Source organism: Mustela erminea, chromosome X (assembly GCF_009829155.1).
Source record: "Mustela erminea isolate mMusErm1 chromosome X, mMusErm1.Pri, whole genome shotgun sequence".
In the NCBI taxonomy this organism is placed as follows: Eukaryota; Metazoa; Chordata; class Mammalia; order Carnivora; family Mustelidae; genus Mustela; species Mustela erminea.
The window spans coordinates 6,715,090-6,736,575 of record NC_045635.1 but is presented as its reverse complement, the minus strand read 5'-3'; the positions used below and the strand labels follow the sequence as shown (position 1 = coordinate 6,736,575).

The 21,486-nt window shown below is 50.8% G+C and overlaps 1 protein-coding gene across 4 annotated transcripts in view; it reads right to left on the bottom strand.

The window, feature by feature from the left end:
* Nucleotides 1–21,486, bottom strand: part of WWC3 (WWC family member 3) — a 108,950-nt gene that overhangs the window by 37,686 nt on the left and 49,778 nt on the right. For 3 of the 4 annotated variants that reach the window (XM_032329507.1, XM_032329509.1, XM_032329508.1), the window contains 5 exons: nucleotides 18,470–18,546; nucleotides 17,266–17,345; nucleotides 6,306–6,435; nucleotides 3,748–3,894; nucleotides 885–958 (listed from right to left, as the gene is read on the bottom strand). In XM_032329507.1, coding sequence (XP_032185398.1) covers nucleotides 885–958; nucleotides 3,748–3,894; nucleotides 6,306–6,435; nucleotides 17,266–17,345; nucleotides 18,470–18,546 — 508 coding nt within the window. The remainder of the gene's footprint in view (nucleotides 1–884; nucleotides 959–3,747; nucleotides 3,895–6,305; nucleotides 6,436–17,265; nucleotides 17,346–18,469; nucleotides 18,547–21,486) is intronic. The other variant, XM_032329510.1, reaches the window with a different exon arrangement.

The following is a 21,486-nucleotide window of genomic DNA, read 5'->3' as shown; positions in this document are numbered from 1 at the left end:
CCTGCGCTCCTTCTCCCCCAGCCTCTCAGAAAATAGTTCACATGTGACTAAAAGACTTTTTTTTGAAAAGACATGCTTCATAGCTTCCTGAAGCACATATGTGGAAATAATTTGGTTTTAAGGCTCTTTCCAGAAGACACAAAAGAGAGAGAGGGTTTCTAGCCAGGGGACCCGAAAGCGAGGGCAGGGTCAGAATACAGGAACCAGGGTCCTGCGGAGGCGGGGAGGAACAGGACGTGGCACAAACCCAGCCTGCCCGCAAGCGCTCCGCGCTGCCTCCATTCTGCCCTTGTCCGATGCTTAGGGCTGGGAGAGGGGGACAGAAGACAAATTCTGAACATGTACAGACAGTCTCAAGTCTCCATTCTCCAAAGGCGGATGATTTACAGCAAAAGTCAACAGAAAAGGCTGTGATGCTCTCCACCCGAGTCCCGCGGCTGAGGAACCGTGAGCACCTGCTGACCTGGTCCTTATTAAACTGTCTTTTAAACCAAGATATGTGACTGTTTCCATTAACCTCTGCAGTTAGAAACGACATATATAAAAGATAAGGCAATTCTGTTGAAGCAGGTCTGAGGGACGGTGGCTGGTCGGGAGGCAGGGCGGGCGGGGGGTGGAGACGGAAGCTGAGAAGTCTCCGTCTTTTTTCAGTCATGGCTTCAGAACCGTCCACAATAGTGAGAATTACGCATCTTAAATGCACATGAAATTTTGTCACGGGCATTAAGAGCCTTACCCAGAAAGGGAGATCGTGGATTTTGCATTCTAGCAGACACTGCTTTCTGATAAAAAGTGGACAGTCTAGCCTGGAGCTCCACAAAAACCTCTTTCCAGGGAAGAAAGGAAGTAGGCAGAAGGCGCGGTTTGAGAAAGGAGCTTCTTACCTCTTTCTGGCCTCCTCATACTGCCAATTAAGCCTGACACGATCCACAAGTCTTGTTTTATCATCAAAGACAAACTTTCCGGAACAGAAGGAAAAAAAGGGGGAAGAGACATATTAAAGACACATTTTCAAAACAGAGAATTCATTTAAACTTTCAGCGACAGTGGAGAATATTTTCATTTGTCTTTGCATTTCCATTTCTCAAGGGTCTGGAAGGAAACACACCCAACAGGGCTCACCCACCACCCTGGCTGGCAGAAGCTGCGAGTGGACCTGGGAAGACTTTGCTCCCCCAACACTGGTAGATTTTTTTTTTTAACAGTGGAAATGTATTCATCTATTGTGTAATTCTTAACAACAACAACAAATTAAGTTTTAAAAAAATGGGGAATTAGTCAGTAGAAGTTGACACAAAGACAAAAATATTCATCCCATTTTGTACAGTACGTTCTCTTGTTCTTCAATGAATGCAGAAGAATGTTGTGCGAAGTCGCGAGATCTGAAGAAGGCAGACTAGCTGGATGAGACATGGGCTACCAGCCTCCTCGGAATGTTACGTAGCATGTTATAGAACGGAAGGTCAAAAGGAAGGAAAGCAACATGTGGAAGAGTCTGATGGGGCCCGTCACCCCAGGAGCTGGAACTGAAATGTAGCACTCTGACGTGATCACTAGCTGTGCTTAAATATTTTCATACCAATTATGCTGAACTAAACAATTCCTAAAACAAAACCAAAAAGACCTGTATGGGAGGTAACTATAGCTCACCTCAGTTACCTCTCCCTTCATTCCTGGAAACATATAACACTAGTTCATTAATCAATTATCTCTGTAGATCTGACCTTACCTAGACCACATGTTATAGCCACTAAGTCTTTTTTTTTTTTTTTTAAGTAACCTCATGTCAACAAACATTTGAAAATATTCTATTTGAACGACTAGTGCTAAATTTATTGATACCAATTTTGATATAAGTCAATAGGAATTTCTCTACATCTTTATTGCTTTGAATGAGGGGTGGAGCAAGTGCTCTCCAGTGAGATGGGTCACCATCGTGCACATTTTAACAGCCTTGTCCAAAGCCCTTCTCCACGGTTTCCTTAACATAAATATCTTTAGTCTATAACATCACAGCTCCAGAAACTGTCTACACTGGAAATGGCTACTTGTCACCTCATCACCCTGAGCTCATCAAGACCAAGAAATGTCGTTTCTTAGAACCTCTTCTCAGGTACCTGGGTGGCTCGGTTAAGCCACTGCCTTCAGCTCAGATCATGATCCTGGAGTCCCGGGATCAAGTCCCACGTTGGGCTCCTCGCTCTGCAGAGCTTCTCCCTCTGACCTTCTCCCCTCTCATGCTCTCACTCTCTCTCCCTCTCTCAAATAAATAAACAAAATCTTTAAAAAAAAAAAAAAAAACCACTCTTCTCAATGCTGTCTATAGATCTCTAAGGTCTGTGTTCGCACTCTTCTTTGAGAACAAAATGGACATCTTGGTCAAAAAAGGAGAAACCTACGGCCCAATGGATTCAACAGGTTCCAGTATAGTCATATAGCACGGAAGTGAGAACGAAGTCAGTTGCGCAGATGTCTAAGATTGTCCCCAATGGTCTCTGCCTCTTGGGACTCACCCCATGTGAAATCCCCTTGAGAATGCCCTTGACTGTAACCAGTAGAATACAACACATGATGGGAAGATAATGGGAAGCCATTTCTGTGATTCCATTATAAAAGATAGTAACTTCCATCTTGCCAACAGACTCTCTCAGTTTGCACACTTTGATGAAGCGAGCTACTGTGCCGGAGAGGTCTGTACGGTAAAGAAGCAGAGCCCTCCGTCCAGCAACCTATGAGGAAGTGAATCCTGCCAACAGTCATGTGAGCTTCAGAGTGGCCCCTTCCCCAGTTGAGGCCTCAGATGAGACCCCAGCCCTGGGTGACTCCTCACTGGCAGTTTTGGGAGAGCCCCTGAGGCAGAGGACCCTGCCCAGACTCCTGAGCTATGGTGTAAGTCTGAAATAATAAAGGCGTTAGGTTCTGGAGTCCCTGGGTGGCTCAGGGGTTGGGCCACTGCCTTCGGCTCAGGCCATGATCTCAGGGTTCTGGGATCAAGTCCCGCATCAGGCTCTCTGCTCAGCAGGGAGCCTGCTTCCCTCTCTTTCTCTCTGCCTGCTGTGATCTCTCTCTGTCAAATAGGTAAATAAAATCTTTAAGATGCTAGGTTCTGGAGTAATTGGTTATGCAGCAATAGCCAACCAATCCAGTTCAGCCTTTCAATACACTTTTTTACAAGTGTGTGATGCAGAAGAAAGCACAGGTGTTTAGGCCTCAGAGATGTCAATTCAAACCCAGGAAGACCTGCCTCCCCCTGGCCACATGACCTCTGGGAACTTGGCACCTCCATCCCCTCGTCTAACAAAAGGACATGGAGGGGCGCCTGGGGTGGCTCAGCTGGTTGGGCGACTGCCTTTGGCTCAGGTCATGATCCACTCAGTGTGGAGTCTGCTTAAGTTTTTCCATTTCCCTCTGCGCCCCCCACCCCCACACTCCTCCTCTCTCTGAATAAAAAAATCTTAAAACACACACACACACACACACACACACACACACACACATCTAAACTCAATTCTCAGGAGTCTGCTGTTTTAAAGAACCCAAATCACAAGGTCAGAGGTAACAAGCAATTCAATTGCCTTCCAGGTCATGGAGTCTTCACAGCTGGATTTTTCCTTCAAATGTAATGGCACAAAAGGGAAAACATTTCTGAAGAGAAAGTGGCAAAATCAAACAAATGAGTGATGGCAGCACAAAACCAGCTCTTTTCTGTCCTGGCACCCTCGGCTCGTGGTTCCGTTCTTGGCGTACCTCTCCAATGATGTCAGTCTGAGACCCAGCATCGCAGAACTGCTGAGGTAAGGAATCGCCGGGCACACCTGGATTGTGAGGGAAGTCTTGCGGAGGGTCGCTGAGAGAAAAGCTATTCCTGAAGCCATCGGTCAGCTTGGCCAGACTCTGCAACAGAAGGAAACGAGTTACTTGAGTTCTTTGTGTGTGATAGAAACTTTCTAACCCCAACCGATGTGAGGCGATGGGTGTGTTAACGAACCTCATCGCGGTCATCATTCCACCTCCTATGTGTATAGCAAGTCATCAGGTGGAACGCCTTAAATTTCTAAAATTTTATCTGTCAATTGTACCTCAATAAAATGGGGGGAGCACTGCCATCCAAAATGTTGTATCGATAAATGAGTCTGACAGAGATGAATGCCGCCTTGAGATTTCAATACACCACACAAAAGGAAAACCACTCCCAGGTGAGGTTTATGTATTTTTAGAGCCTGATTTTTCAGTCGTAATTCTACATGGTCAAGAGTCCTCGCATATGGATGTTAGTGTACCAGAAACTAGAGTAACTGTATCTCCTTGTGTACGTAACTCCTTTGGGTGGAAGTAAAAAAGAACTCCAATTTTCTACAATTTTCTAGAAGACTCTGGAATATATCTCTCTCCAGCAGACGTTTCCATAGACACCAGAACGCACAGGTGCAGCATGACATGCATAGCTGGCTCTGGATCCAGATGGAGGCATGCTGAAATGGGCCAGTACTGTTAAGGTCATAAAAGACAGAACAACTTCTTGGATTTTCCTAGAGAAGACGATGCCCAGGCCTCTCCCAGGAGCTTCTCAAAGATGACGCTGGGGTCTGGAGCTTCTTACGGAAATTCTATAAGTGTCCCCGGTGGGGAGCCCACTCAAGACAAGTGGGTGGCTTGCCCCAGCTCAGCACACTTGGAAAGGCCAAGGCAGAAAAGTTAGTTCCACCTCCTGGGGCAAGTCCTCCAAGCCCCCACGGTGGATTACCACCTGGTTCAGCCCCGGAGTTAGGGCTTAGATTAAATGGGGGACGACCACACCGCACCTTGTCCAACGCTGCCCTCAGAGGCTGCAGTCAGCGGCAGGAGCTCTTCCTGCCACCAGCGCCTAGAGAAAATTGAACCGTTGACCATTTACCTCTCGTGACCTGGGAGGGCCCCTGAAAATACCGACTGGTGGGTCGTACCTCCAGAGCCTAATCCAGCAGGCCTGGTGTAGTGCCCAGTAACGGGCAGTTGAACAACCACTGTGGGGACACTCCACAAGTCCCCTGACCTTGACTTCGGAAGCACTGCCGTGCAAGGCAGTTATGTGCGCACCTGTCTCCTTTGGGCCACAAGTCCGAGCTCTGCTTCACATGTCCTTCTGCAGAATCCAGACACGCGCCTACCAGGCACTCGGGGCGTTGAGCAAAAAATGAAAGCCGTAACAGAAGCACCGGAGTGCACCCCAGGACCAAGTCAAAACACCAGTGCACCTCCACATGCAAAAAATCAAACTTTTTCTAAAAATACCCAAATCCCCAGAAGTCCAAGGGACCAAAAAATAAAGCAGTAGAAAGCTCCAACGATCCCAGCCACATAACTAAAATCTGCCCATGAGCTGGAATACTACGTGGCCACATAGAGGAAGGCAGAAGCTCATGCGGACACGTGCGGAAAAGGGGACAGGGCATTAGGGTCACGTGAGGAAGCCCCACCTTCCTGTGGGGACAGTGGAACATGTGCTCATGCTCTCCCATGTCTGTAAAAATGCTGGCAGGCCACCCAAGAAGCTAACGGAAGTAGTTACTGGGGATGAGTGAATGAGGTGGCAGCCAATTTCTCATCAGACTTTAAATTATTTTGATTATTGAACAATCTGTGTTGCCCATCGTTATGGCTTCAACTGTGTCTTCCGCAATGATACATCCAAGTGCTAGGAGCCCGTGAGAGTGAGCTTATTTGGAAAGAGAGTCCTTGCAGATGGAATCAAGTTAAGGTGAGGTCATACTGAATCAGAGTGGGTTTGAATCCTGTGGTTGGCATCCTTATAAGAAGAGAAGCATGTAGACACAGAGACACAGGGCAACACCATGGGACGATGAAGGCAGAGATCAGAGCAGGGCATCGACGAGCCAAAGAACGGCAAAGATCGCCAGCAGCTCCCAAAGCTGGAAAAGGCGAGGAAGGGTCTCCCCTAGAGCCTTCAGAGAGAGCGTGGCCATGCCGGCACCTTGACCATGAACCTCTGGCCTCCAGACTCTGAGAGAATGCCTTTCAGGTGCTCTCTCCCAGTCTGTGGCACGGTGTCATGGCAGCCTTAGGAAACTAACACCCATACTTCTAAATATTTTAATACACAGTATGCAGAAACATACACACACATAAAGAACATACATACATGTATGAGATGTACGTACGTTTTAAAGTATATATGAATTGTATACATGACAAATACACAATATATATCACAAACCTAGAGTTTCCTAACATGTTACCGAATAGACAGATGGACACGCAGGCAGGCAGACGGACGGACACAGGGTGCACAGAGGGCCAGCCCCTACCTGCATCAGGTCCCGCCTCTCCTTCTCGCCGGTGCAGATGGCTTTCTTGATGGTCCGGAGCTCAGTCATTATCGCCTGCGCCTCATCCGGTTTGTAGCTGGTGTGAGTGCTTGACATCTTCCGATCAATCCTGGTTTAAAACGAAAACGCAAGAGTTATTCTGTGCGAGAGTCCAGCGATAGGCTGAACAACAGTGAAAAACTCAGAAGCTTTTTAGAAAGATGGGACACAAGTTAAACACACTGGTTTGGCAGAGAAAATTAAAGATCCCAGGAACCCTTCCTTGCTTGTGGTAATACACAGAGATGAGGCTCGACCTGCGGACGACATTTCTTTGCTCCAGAACAGCCAGCACAGGTGAGGCCTTGCCGGTCCGGTTCTCACGACCTCTACTAATGATTACGCAACCAACAGCGGCTTGAGTAATTTCCTGGGATTTTAAACTCCTCTCTGAGCGGAGGATCGTGTCTTATTTGTTTAGTCCCAGCACCTGGGTTAGTGGTCAAAAATGTCTATTAAACAAACATACGAATGACATCTGCGCGTAAGCACATAAGGGACAGAAGGAAAGTTGTGAGCGATGCAGTATGAGGCCCGCACATAAAACTGCAAACTCTCTGTCTCCTCTACCTTTCTTCTACCTCACTCTGGTTCCAGTTGCTCTGTCTCTCTCGCCCCCTCCTACTCACCTCTCCAATTCTTTCCTTCAATCCCACACCCGTTCACCCTTCCTTCCATCCACTCCAACTTCCTCCCGCCCTCCGTCCCGCTCTCCTTCCGACCCATCTGCCCCCGCACACACGAGGCCGGGTCTGGGCGGTGGAAGTGGTTGCTGACCAAGCCGAGGCTTGGCTCGGGCCCTCACGGAGCCGGCAACCTCCTACAGTGCGCCCTCTGTCTCACCTTCCTCACCAAATCTGGAGCCTTGGAGGCCCTCAGGGCTCAGGAGGCTGGAATACTTTGGTCCACAAGCGGCATGAGCTCCTCCTCTGCAAAGCCGTGAGCAGGCCTTTCAGATTCCAGATCCCTATTCCACAGGTCCTTACACGAAACTGTTTCCCCCACGTGACCGGGGAATCTGGGTCCTTGACAATGGCCTGACCGCACTCCCCGATTCTCCGCTCACGGAAGCATCCTGGCAGGCTGCTGAGTACCAGCGAGACTCCAGCGTTAGAGCGGGGTCCTGGGCAAGTCACTTCAACCCTTCACACCTCCATTTAAGGTTCTTCCCGTTTACGGAGAAAATGTCAGGAGAAGGCCTACCCGGGCACCGTACATGTAATGTCCACGAGGACTATTCTGCCTGTCAGGACAACGCCGAAGCTGCGTACTCACGGGACACAAAGTCAAAAACTCACCAGCTCCGGTACTCAAAACCCCAAGCTGATCTGAGCCGTCAGCCCCGTGGAATAAGAGGACAAATGAAACCGGCAAGAACCCGTGCCCCCCTCTGGAGTCAGACCCCAGGGCTCTAGAGCATTGCTGGGCCTGCATCGGCTACAGACGATGTATTTATGAAAACTGGTCCGAAGTCCTCTTCCATGGCTTGGATGCAGGTGCCTCATGGGTCCCCACACAAGCCACCGTGACACCCCTACGTCCCAACATGGCCGGGCCACATGTTTTCCCCTTTTGGCTGTTTCACAGAGAACCGAGAGTATCTAACAGAAGGCAGACATTGAAGGTCATCTAGCTCATAGCCCAGCAGCCAAAGAAGTGGCCCAATTTTTCTTGCAGAGAAAATTCAGACTCGTTTATGTAATAATGCCTCCCTGTATTCATCTTCTGATAAAAGGCTTTCCAATATGTCTCATTTAATGTCACAACCGACAACCCACAAAGGCTGATAAAGTCAGTAGAAAACGATTTACATCACTCTCAGACAAAAATCCCAGGGCCAGAGAAAGCGGATTCCTCTCTAACAGTCAAGGACCAGCCCCTCTGCTAACAGGTCTATTGCTCCTCCAGAACGAAGATCACAGCCAACAGATCATCATCTGACACTGCCCCCCGCGCAGAGAAGAGGAACTCCACTACACAGAGCAAAACGTTTTCAACTGCTTGAAAATCGAGGCTAATCAAACAACCAGAAAAGGGCAGACACACGCAGGTGGTGCTGAGGCTGTGGCTCGAGCCGCTACACGTGTCAGCTGCAGCGTCCCACCTCGGTGTCGTGGCTTCCTTCTGGCTTTTGGCAGCAATAAAGCCTAAGTGTGGCCACCAGCAACCCCAGGGACTGAGGCAGCAGCCTGTCGAGCCACCAGCTTCTACGACTGGGCCCCAAATCCCCTCAGGGAGGGGGGATCAGCAGACCCGCCGTTCATCTGCCCAGCAGACACCGCAGAGCACCTCGGAGGACGACAGTTCAACCTCAAGGCCACGGACCTGCACTCTGAGTTCTACCCAAGTGGCTCTGAGACCTCGAAGAGAAAGCAGATTGGCCGACAACAGCTGTTTCCACTCTGTTCTGAGGGCACCCTGGTGTCGGGAGCAGCTAAAGGGAGAGCCTCGGCCTCGGCTTGGGGACCCCTAGAGACCCTTACCCCTGCTAGGGCAAGCACCTTCTGTTTGCTCTGTCTCGGACAGGGGACGTCTGAGATGCACAGAAGGTGTCGTTTGCGGGAAAGGAAAGGGGAGAAGATGCCCCTGTTTACAAAGTATGAAAGTATGAAAAGTACAAAGTATGAAAGCTACCAGGAAACATGATCTTGAAGTCCTGGTATTTCAGACAGAATACTGCTGTTTAAAAGTTATATATTATTGTTACATTATATATGTATACATTACATATTACGTTAATAATATTGCATATTACTATTACGTTATATGAGAATATACTCCTACAAAAAGATTATTATGTACTAAACATAACCTTACGTAAACATTTGATATAGCATATACTATTTTATATTACATAATTATTTGTATAAAGAGTACATTAGAATAGTTCGATGTGTGAAGCACCTACTGGGTGTCGGGGTCTGGCTGTGTGCTTTGCATCTGTCGCCTCCTGGAACCCCCTCACCGGCTTTATGGGATAAGCAGGACCTTTTCAGATTTTATAATGAAGAACCTGAGCCTCAGAGCGTTGAACTAAGTGGCCCAGGATGACAAGCTAAGATCTGGCAGAACTGTCGGGGTTCAAACCCCCATCCCCCAGTTCTCAAGTCAGCACTGGGCAGCCAAGTGCAGAGATGGCCCTAGACGCTGCAGGCGCGCACCTGCTCACAGCGGCCAAGGTCGGGCCCGCATGCTTTTTACGCGGACAAGCAATGTTTCCCAGAATTCACACCACTTCAATTTTCAACTGTGATAAATCTTCACCTAATAAAAACTGCAAAGGGTAGGAAGCCTCTTCCTTTATATCTGCAAGATTCCTTTCTTTGAGAACGTTCTCCCTTTGCTCAAATTTCCTCTAGAGAAAGAAAAAAAAAGAGAGAGAGAGAGAGAGAGAGAGAATTTCCTCTAGAGCTTTGATCAAATTCAGAGGATGTTGTCAGTGATCTGGTATTTTCTAAAATACCAATATATTCCATTTCATAAAGAAAACAGTAACATCTGTCACTGCCAAAAGAACAGTCTTTTCTTTTTTTTAATTTTAACTAAGAGCCCAAGCGAGTGCTTGTACATCTGAAATAAAATGACAGAAAAGCGATAACCGCTGAACAAGGCGGTACAATAAAAATGTAGGTTATTCTACAGTGCGCTACGACCAGGACGCTTGAGCTCCCCTGGCCCCCGGTTACGCGCTGGGACCCTAACTCCCCGTGTGGATGTGCTCGGTGCTGAGGCCTCCGGGAGGTACTCAGGTCATGAGGGAGAAGCCCCCCATGAAGGGGATCAGTGCTGTGATAAGACAGACCCCTCAGAGGTCCCTGCCCCTCCCATCACGTGACGGCACAGCGAGAAGACAGCTATTTGGGAACTGGGAAGCTGGCCATCCGCAGACACAGAACCTGGCCACGCAGGCACCTGGATCTTGGACTTTCAGCCTCCAGGACTTCGAGAAATAAATTTCTGCTGTTTAGAAGCCACCCAGTCTGTAGTGTTTGGTTAGAGGAGCCCACGGGGACTAAGGCACTTTGCTTTTCAAAGCAAAGCAGTCCTCCAGGACTGGCTTGAGGTCACAGAGCCAGTCAGGGACACAGCCAGGCCCCTCACACTGGCACTCACTTCTTCCTCACCGGGTTCGCAAGACACTCAAAGTCAAGGCCTCCCAACTCACACCACGTCAAACCCTGAAGGCCCCCAAACCAAATGGCTCCGTAAGCCCACAGGAAGCGTCTAAGGCTAGCCCACACTAACACCACACACGACAACCCAAAAGAATGAGAAGTTTGGTTCCGACTCTATCTTTTACCCCACCAGCTCTGGCAGGCAGCCCTGAATGCTCCTCAGGCAGCTTCCAGCAGCTTCTGCCAGCAGCAGGTCGTGCGTGGGGCAGCAGACCCACAGCCAGAACAGTGCTCGTGCCCCTCCTGCCCCCACCGCCCCGGGCCCCAGAGTCAGCGGCGCAGCGCGGGGGGTCGCAGCCCAGCTGCACCCGGTGGGCCCGGGGCCTGGGATACCGTGGGTCCGAGCCTGTCCCAACAGTTAGCAGCCCCACTGTCTCCTGAAAGCACGAAACCCCCTGGCACAGAAATCGCTAAGCCCCAGATCGAATTGCTGGGGAGAGGGAGGCCGCTCTTGCCGGAGGAGACACACGGGTTCCGCTTCCTCGCACTGGCGGCCGGGGAAGAGGGGCCGCGGGCAGCGGCGAGCTCGAAGCACAGAGGCTCTGGCCTCGTGGCGAGGAACGCGCCGTGCGGACACTGGATATTGGAACATCTAGCCAACACCCCTTTCTAGGATCTGCACAGCAGCAGCAGGGACTAGGATTCCTACACCACAGCGGAGCGCAAGCTGCAGAAGAGGAGTACCAGAGGGCAGTTCAGAAGACGACGACGGGGCAGAATTACAGAGGACACCACCCCCCCGCCTGTGGTACGGGGTAGCCAGTGTCCAGCAGGGACACGGACCGCACAACGGCTCCCGGCAGCCAGGAGCCGCGACCCCGGCCCCTCGGCCCAGCAACTGGGGCAGCGTCCATGCGCGCCCCTCAGCCCTGCCCTCTGCCTGCAACCCACCTGCGTCCCCAGAACCGCGCTGGGCACAATGCAAAGTCCTTCTCGTGTGGTGTGCCCGTCAAGAAGACAGACCACAAAAAGTAACTCACTAGGGCAGGCGGTGATTGGTGTTTTGAGGAAAAGGAATCCAGTTTCCAGGACAGAGTGTGATGGAAATAAGTCCTTTTTCGGGCCAGTATTTAAGCGAGGATCTTGGTGAGACACCATATGAGCAGAAAACTACAGCAGGGAGGGAACAGGTGTGTGGAATGTGGGAAAAAGGGTGTCCCAGGCACAGGGAGTTAAAAGTTCCAGTGGGGAGAGTCACAGGGTGGCCAGGGGTAGACACAGGTGAGCGGGGGGTGGAGGGGGTGACACCGGGGGTGGGGGAATGAGGTCAGGATGGGGTTCAACTCATTTTGTACTGGGGACCGTAGTCTAAGCAAGAGAGAAAGCCCAGGAGCCACAAGCATGGGAGATACCCAGAGTCCCCATGACTTGGGCATGAGAATGGTGAGCTGCACTGGTGACCACGGCAGAAGATACAAGAAGGGAATGGGAGCCAGGAGGGGCACCAGCATGCCATGAACAACAAACAGATGCTAAGAAGCAGGCAGGACGGTGCCTCCCTCCCAGGGCATCTCGGGCCATCCCGCTAGTACACAGGGACCTTACGGGTGTCCCGGCGGAAGGAGGCTTCAGTGGCACGTAAGCATGGGAAACTCGGGCTGAAGCAATGTTAAATGAGCTTTCTGGCCGCAGGACAACTCGGAATCTGACACGAGGTGTACTCCCTATCTCCAGGAGATCTTAGAATAACTCAAGAGGGAAATCTCCCACACCTACTGGCACACTCAGCACATTCTCGTCCGTCACCCATTAGGGAAACCGTGCACGTTCTGCTCCTGAGTCCCCCGCCCTTGGCCGTGGATGTGGTTAACAAGTTACAGGAAGATCATTTTTCTAAACAACCTTCACAAACTTGAGGGCACTGGAGCCCAACAGCATTTTCACTGCAAAAATCTCGATTTTCAAGACTTTCATACTCATAAATGCTGCTCCTACTTTCCTCCGAAGATGTTTATAAAAGGCCTCAAGAGAAATGCAAATTACAACTACACTGAGATCCTATCTCTCGCCTGTGAGACTGGCAGCAGTGCAGAAGCACTGACAACACATTCTGCTGGCACAGCCGTGGGAACAGAAACTCGTCGGCTAGAGGTAAGAAGACAACAGGGGGATTTGGCAACATCTCCTCAGTATGACCCATGCATTTGCCCTCTGACCCTACAAACCCTGCTGTGGGAACGTATCCTGAGCGCTTCGTATGTGCACGTGCCCAGCATCAGGTGTGGAGCTGATGGGAAACACTAGGAACGGACGGATGTGGCTGACCGCACCGGAACCCGTGGACACTCCCCATGTCACTGGAGAGTCTGCGGCTCCCGACAGAAGTAACGCTACCATCAGCTACGAAACAGACTTTGCCCCTTCCCCAAAAAAAGAAGAGAAAAAGGACTTGAACTCAAATCAGATCAGGCCTCTCGAGCTAACCACACTCACCTGTGTAAGCTGGGGGTGGGGGGGCGGCGGGGGACACACGTGAAAGCAGCGAAATCCAGAGTCCGGAAAATTCTACAGGACAAGCAAGTTGGTTTCTTCAACAAATAAGTTGTCAGAAAGGGGAAGACAAAAAAAAAGGGATAGGGGACTAGAGATTCAGAGACACACCAACCAAGCATATTGTGCGGGCCTGGGCCTCGTCCGAAGCTGGACCCAAACTCGCCGGAGAAATGGGAAAACTTGCTGGAGAAGGGATAATGTTAAGAGATGACTATTAAGTGGGGTACAGGCATTATAGTTATGTTTTCACAAGGGATCCCTAACTTTAGAAGAGCTATTTGTGGATTCAATATGATTCTGGGATTTGCCTCGATAGGGCAGTAAGGTTTTGGGGGACGTGGCCGGCTGACAGACCCAACAGGACCGGCCCCCATGTGGCTCGGTGGTGAGGCGTGGAGAAGGGTACAGGAGGGCTCCACGCTACTGTTCTTTCTACTTTTGTGTGTACTTGGCATTTTCCATCAGTGGAAGTTTATATACGTTACACACACACACACACACACACACGTCCCTATTCTACCACTAACCCAGAGACTGTGTCCATGGCCAGCTCCCATTTACAAAAATTAACAACACACATAGACCTAAAAAAAAAAAAAAAATACAAAAGGTTCTTTTTACTTCACTTGGACCCAAGCGTAATGATGGATTTCCTTGCTAGCCAGGAAAGCTCACCAAGATAAACAAGTAAGAGTTTAAAATGTTATAAGCGGCTAAACTCCTGGCGAGGAGCTCTGGAAAAGAATATCCTGGATATTCTGGGAAGCAAGAACAGCAGAAAATTTTCTGGAGGAAAACCTAGGGTCTCTGCCTTAAATCAATGCTGGTAACAACATCCAAGAAGCCCTTCTCCATGCCACGGCTCGTGTATTATCTGCTTAGAGTTAGGATTTCACAGTAGGGGAAAGGTAATCACATCATCCATGCTCACAGAAGGTTTTCAAAATTCCTCAATAATAACGCCAACCTGCAAGATTCGATGGAAGCCTAACAGCCAGTCTTCAACACCAGAAAAATAATAAGGCTGTTTCCATCTCCTACATAGCCTGTATAATTCAGGGGAAGGCTACGAGATTATTTTTCACTTGCAAAGATTTTGAAGCATGGCATGCGTGCCCATGCTTTGTCTCCTTCCTGGGAAGACGGAGCGAGCATGTACAATTAAACAGCCTCTCGAGGTGGCTCTAGCTGGAAAGCTGCAGTGAGTCACCCAGGACCAAGGCTGGGTCCAGAACCTTCTCCTATGCCCCTCCTCAGCCTCCCCTAGAGAGGGGCGGGCATCCCCACAGGCTCTGGCAGGGAGGAAGGATGGTTCCCTGGGCAGGGACCCATTTACCCCCACAGGTCTCTGGTCACAGCTGTCCCTGCACTGGCTGCCTCCCATCCCATAAATCTGGACAACCCGAGGCTGCCTCTTCCCCTTCTTGAAATTAGTTCCACTACAGGCAATGAACTGACTTCCTAGAGGTGCCAAGAGAAGGGGTTTCTTCGCTCCCCTCAACGCCCCAAGCCCCAGCACCTTTGCTTTTCTAGCGATCAGCCTTCAGTTGCCGGGGTGTCGGAACCTCTGTGTTCACAGAAGGGAATGGCCACAGCCAGGGTGGCAGAGGCCAAGGGGACGGGCCCTGGGGCCGTCAATCTTGCTACCAAAGCCAGAGCCGGCAGGGAGAGGCACCGGGCCGGGGCTTGGGGGTCCTGTGTGGCTTCAGAGTGTTTCCGAAGCACGCCGAACCTCCATCACCTTCCCCAGAGCTTCTACAAGGGACAAGGGTCGTAACTGCAATGTGCAGCCGGAACGAGGCTCACGTTCGGTTGCGCCGTGTCATCCGAAGACCCTGCCAAGCGTCCGCCCTCCTCCCCGGTAATGAGAGAGAGCCACTGTGTGGCCAAAGGGGAGGAGCAAGTCAATCTCCAGTTCAAGCAGACAGCCCTAGAAACTTGAGAAGGCCTCCCAAATTTAACGATTTGCTTCTGCCTACATCATACCTGGCCCGTGAGCGGAAGTGACACGGGCAAGTGTGGCCACAGCACATCCAGATGCCGCCTCGCACACATCTGAGCATCTGGAGGCCGGGGTAGTTACAGGACCCGTATCGGCGCGCTGGGAGGCACCGCAGCAGAGGGCCAAGATGGGCCACAAAACCAGGAGCCGATACTAGAAAGACGACAGCTCTGCCCAAGCAAAACTTTTCTCAAAAGCTATACTGACCAGGACTAACAAAAGGAACCCCCATGGCGGACTGAATCACAGGAGAGCGCATGGGCACTCGCACACATGCGCACACGCCGCCGGGGAACCGCAGAGAAACAGAAAGCTGACAGCAGGGTTGACAGGGTCCAGGTCACACTAAGTCTGTGGACAGGACTACTGAAGTCCGCCATGTGCCACAACCTGCAGAAGGCACGGTTGGGTCTCAGGGCCAGAGAGAGCCAAGTCCAAGTCCCCTCAGGCAGGAGCCAGCTCCCCTTTCTACTATGACTCCTTTGGTGCCTATAGTAAGTCCTTGATAAATAAGCCCAGAAATAAAACTGGGCAAAGAAATCATCAACCAAAACAATCCTGGATGATTAAGAAAGCGAATCTCAACCTAGTATTAAACAACAGGGTTTGACACGCCCGGTAATCAGCCTTTATATGAGGCTGAGATAATTACACTTGTCAAACACTGATGTTCTCGTGTCCCTCCCCTATAAAGAGCAATCCTTCGGTCAGGTGCGGCACCCTGTCGTTGCCTCCGCACACAGGATTCAAGAGAGCGGCATGAGGCCCACGCTTCCTGAGAAGGCAGCAGCACGGACCCCTGCCACTTGCTGAAGGCTGGCCAGAGCAGGCTCGGCCTGGGGCTGCCCTCTGGACAATTCGGCCCAATGTCCGCTGCTCCGGACCCAATGTGCCCGGCCCTCCACAGTTCACAAGGTGAGCCCTAACTCCCACTGTGATGGTATATGGAGGAGGCCCTCGGTGGGGGCCGTAACAGAGGAGATCGTGAGAGTGGGGTCTCCCATGACAGATTGAGTGTCTTTAAAAGAAGAGACCCCGGAGGCCAGAGCTCACCACCACCAGCAGCAGCACATAAAGACAGGGCAAGAAGGCAGCAAGCAGGCCCTCGCCGGATTCCACTTGCCAATGCCTTGATTTTGGACTTCCTGCCTCCAGAACTGTGAGAAGTCAATGTTTGCTGGTTAAGCCCCCAGTCTCCGGTATTTTGTCAGAGCAGCCTGAGCGAAAACCACCCCCACTGACTGATGAGAAAAGTAGGCACAGAAGGTTTCGTGAAGGTCATGCTCAAGTTCGGCAAGTGAAGCCGGGCTCGGAATCGAGACAGAATGGACTCTCGGCTGACCAAAAGGCATACGCCACCCTTTCTCAAGAAAATCAATTCTATCGAAAGAACAGTAGCACCATTTATAAAATCACTTTTGTTCACTGAATTTGCTGACTTAACATAGCTCCCCCAAAAAGAAATTCAACCCCAAGCTCTTAGTGGGGATAAAGTTCTAACTGTAAAGATGCTGACAGGAGGAAGACCTACAGACCAGATTGTGCAACAGGATGTTCTGGGACAGTGGGAATGTTCGATTATCTGTGCTTTTCAAGCCAGTGGCCTCCAGCCCAGTGGTTCTCAACCAGGGGCTCATGTGCCCTCCAGGAAACATGTGACAGCGTCAACATCTAGAGGTAGTCTTGGCTGTCACAACCGGGTGAGAGGGTACTACTGGCATCCACGGGGTCAGAGCTAAACACCCTACGATGCACGAAGAGTCACCGGGTCCAAAATGTCCATCGCGCCGAGGCAGAGAAAATCTACACCAGCCGCCAAGTGACAGCTGAGCACTTCCAATGCGGCTATGTGACACGGTTCTGAATATTTAATTGTATTTCATTCTAATGAATTGATATTGGAATTGTAGAATAAAAAACTTTGAGACTAAAACGAACAAGAGTGGAATTCAAATTTAAACAGCCTTGCATGCCTTGGACAGCGCAGCTACAGAGAACGTGCATAAATAGAAAATAAAGGTCTTGTTTCCCACGTTTCTCCACTTAAAAGAACCGAGTACCCTTAAGGAAAAAAAGGACTCTGAGGCTTTAGGATTGGAAAATAAAGGAGCATAAAGAAAAGCATAAAAGGGAACGCCGGCCCGGCTGGAGGGCCAGGGCAGGCGGCGCCCAGGGGAGCACAGGAGGAAGCGCCAGGAAGGGCGCCCCTCCTGCAATCAGGGCAACTCACTCTCGCAGGGTCTCCACCCCCTTCTCCTTGGACTGCAGCTCCTGCTTCATCTGCGTCAGCTCGCGTTTCAGTCTGGAAAGCTGAAGACAAATGACATTTTTTTTCTCAAAGAAAAGCTGTGGTGAAAATGACGTCGGCAGTTGTCCGCACTGTCACCTACGTTCCCGATTAGCTGACAACCCACCGGGTCGCCTCCCCCGTCCACGGATTTCTCTCCCAGGCTTACACCCAGTGGCCATCCTGGAAGAAGTGTCCCGCGGAGATGCGAGCCTCCCGGATCCCCGAGAGGGTCCTGCCTCTGCGGAACCCGCCACCGCTCTCTTTTTCAAGGCACTGATTACCCGTCACCATCAGTAAACCACATCACGCTTTTTTCACCTTCCCTCTGCTTACTGCTTAGATCCTGCCCTGCAGCGCTGTCGCTAAAAGCATGCTGTCCCGCCAGGGAAAGTCAGTCCCCTGAGCGCCACCGTCGGCAGCTTCCAGCACCCACTGCAGGCCCGTGTCAAGACTCAGGCGCTGGGCCTGGCAGCTCCCACGTTTCACCGACACCCCACATATGTTTCTCAGGTGCGCTAGGCTTTGAGAGCCACTGCGCTGAGACATTCTGGTTTCGGGAACGAGACACCAGAAGAGGAGGCCTCGTTTCCAAGGTGTCTGCCATGCTTTGCTGCTGCAACTGCGACACAACGGTCCCCTTTCCCTCACACCCAAGACGGGGCTGAAGGGATGAAACGGGGCAGCACATAACGAACTCCAGTGTCACTCGCAAGGGCCATCAGAACCTTCTGGTCAAACAGCACTACAGGAAGGCTCTCCCTAGGAATACAGCAACCAGGGAACACCGGCAGATGCTAAAGCTGCCGACGGTCAAGGCTGGCATCCCACTAATAAAGGGAAGCAGTCCTTTGAGATTAGGGCTTAATGTCACCAAATCGTAACAAATTGGGCAGGAGGAGTCTAGCTCTATGAAAAACACAGAGGGATGTTAGATGCGCTGCTGTTTCAAAAAGAAACTTTGCCCGTCCTCTTAGAAAAACGTGAAGAGTAAAACCAAATGTAATAATAATCCATGTAAGTGAAAACCTTCAAACCAAAATTTGAGCGGTAGTCACACTGACCAGCATTAAATGAGCCACGTTAAGTAACATTACACAGAAACACGAATGGGGCTTCTAGTTACGAAAGCGCTCATTCTACTCACCCTATCCCGACGACTTGCTATTTCTGCTTTAATTTGGTATGGGTCGTACTTTGTATTTGCTGAATATCCAGAGAAGGCTAAACAGAAGGAAAATATTTTATTTTATAATGGATCCTTTAACATAAGGCAATACACATAGACAGGAACTTGTGAGTCAATACTCAATTCTAAATCTCTTGTCAATAATCAGTTTACAAGTCAGCACCGGCTCCTAAGGAATTAACATTTCACATCCTCAAATCTTGATGTTGGATTTCTGCATGAGGCCTTCCTTCGTGATTCCACATGAGAAAAATCCATGGCTGTCGGTAAAACAAAACTCTGTGTTCACTTCGACTGCAAAATTACTAGGATCAAAAACCACAGATACACTCAGCAGGTGGGGGTGGGGTGGGGGGTTGTGGGCTGGAAAACTGCTCTCACTATGAAAATAGTACATGCGGTACGAATCCATTCCGGGGTCCAAACTCCTGGCAAGGCTTGCGGCATCGTGAGTGTGCAGGGCCCGCACGTGGGGGTGAACGCGAGCCGGAGGGCTGCCGAGCTGTGCGCCGGGCACAGCGGACCAACTGCCGGTGGCGCGGTCAGCGGGGAGCCCGTGCCAGTGCGTCAGCTGCTCAGGCGGTGAGTGGCTGCGTCTTGTGGCTAGCGCCCCCATTCACCTCCCCACACTACTTTTTCTCGCTGCTTCCGTCTCCTTTCTCTTAGGCTCCAGAAGCCACGAGCTTGTGCACAGCAACCACGTGGTCCAGCCTGGCCCTCACCGCTGGGGCACTCCCCTGTCCTCCTCTGTGGCTACCCCGCCCTGGTGTGACCTGCCTCCGGGGCCCTGGCGGTCATGTCACCTGCTCAGAAGGCCCAGCTGCAGCCCAGCCTCTTTCCCAGACTCCTGTGATCCGGGGACTGGAGGGTGACTGTCATTGGGATAACTAGGGTGCCAATGGCCGGAAACTAGATCAAATCCATTTTCTGACTTTGTCACAGAGAGGATGGCTCAAGTCATCAGGCAGCTGACACAGCAAGTCCGACGTTCATTGAGCGGTTTGGACACCTCTTTAAAACCAGCTCTCGAAGACATTTGCTATTCAAGTCCCTATCAGTCAGAATTTCAAACCACCAGAATCTACTAGAAATAAGCATCTGGAAGAACCAAGCAATTGCCAACTTTATCTCAAATGTTCTTAGATTTAGAATCGTAATCTCTTGAAGACACAGAGTGAGATACTTCTAAAACAGATTTCCTTCTTAGACAATGAGTATCTATCTCCAGGCCTACAGTTTCCGTCCTGACGGCCTCTTCCGCCTCACGGAAGAGCAGCACTGAAAGCCACACCTTAGACAAAGCCCTGAAGATTTAGAAATCATTTCTGTAACATCTCTACATCAAACTCCTGGGACTTAAAGGCTTCCCAGACCAGAGCCGAAGGGACTGTCACTTGGCCCCGGATAAGAAGCCAATGAGGGCCGGGCTCGCAGGCTCCTCACCTCCCTGTGTGTCAGCCTGCCTTTGAGGAAGACGGTGCCCACAGCGATCACCTGGGATTGTTCCACTTGGGGCAGAGAGGAGCCCCGTCACCCAAGCCCTGCGGTGTTAACTGCAAAGTTAAACAGCAGTGACCACGGTCTGAAATCGTTGCCACGAAATTCCTCTGCGATTCCACAGGGAAAATGAGCGGACACCTGAAACACCAGCACCGAGCGGGACAAATACAGCAACTGGCCCCCAGTTACCCTGCCGAACTAACGGGACCTTGAGCTTGTCAGGTACGCACCTCTCCCCTGGACACTCAGCGTGTACCCAGTCCTGGAGGGGGAGCCCGGAAAGCCATGGCCTCATAGAGCAATGGAGAAGCAGGATCCCTGCTGATGTGGGATTCGATCCCAGGACCCCGGGATCATGACCTGAGTTGAAGGCAGAGGCTTAGCTAACTGAGCCACCTGGGCGTCCCAAATAAATAAATCTTATTAAAAAAAATCTTCTGAGAAATGATGATTACACTTCCCCACTTGACAAAGCCTAAGCTTGTAGTGACTCGCTCTACATCAGTCAAAAAGGGACTTCCGTCTGAAGCTTGGGCTCCTGCGGGCCAGCTGCCCAAGGTTCTTTAATCAGATTCGCTTCCCCATCGGGCGAAGGCACAGACTTCCGGCTCCCCAGGGCCGACTGTCCAACAGGTGAATGTCACCTGTGTCCTTAGCACTCGAGATGCTGCAGACCCCAGTACTGATTTTGGATTTGGATTTTATGGGGTATTGAAAAGGGAAAACATGTACGCTCGTGTGTCTGTCTCTGCCTCCCTGTTGCTCTGTTCCACACCGGCCTCCTCTGTGCTGTGAGAACCTGAGGTCACCCAAGGGGGAACACATGCTTTAGAAGACCAGCAGTCCTTCCCCAAAGATGTGCTCAGGGCACTCTGCGCCTTAGGACCGGGTGTGCGCCTCCAGGGGTCAGCACTTCAGGGAGGGCTCAAGGAAGCCAAGAGAACGGCTGCAGAAAGGCTGGCAAGCCCCGACAGCTCCCGTGCTGACAGGTACTAATTACCAGAGCAGCAACAAAGGCACGCATGTCCACAACCCAGGCCCACAGAGGGCATGACATTGGTTTTTAAAGGTGCCATAAGCAATGGAAGAAAAAAATTAAACAGGCCCACTCAGAGGTCCCCGCAGAAGTAACACAAGATGCCACCAAATTCAAACCAAGAATTCTCTCGGAAATGTTCTCTGGGGCAGGCTAGGGGGTTACTTCTCAACAGACACCTATGCTCCACAAGCACCTTCGAGACTGAGTCTTGCCAACTAACACCTGTGAAAAATGCTGCATGATCCATTCTCCTCCTGCCGGCTCCAACATGCTTGCAGGAAGGAAAACAAAGGGCTGAATGGATGGACTGTGGCCATGACCCTAACCTAGACAGAAGGGGAGAAACCCTCTGTGGGGATAACCCGGGCAAGACAGTCTTTGTGGGATGGGCGTAAAGCCTTAGCCTTAGAAAGAATGCCGGCCAAACTGAGAACTG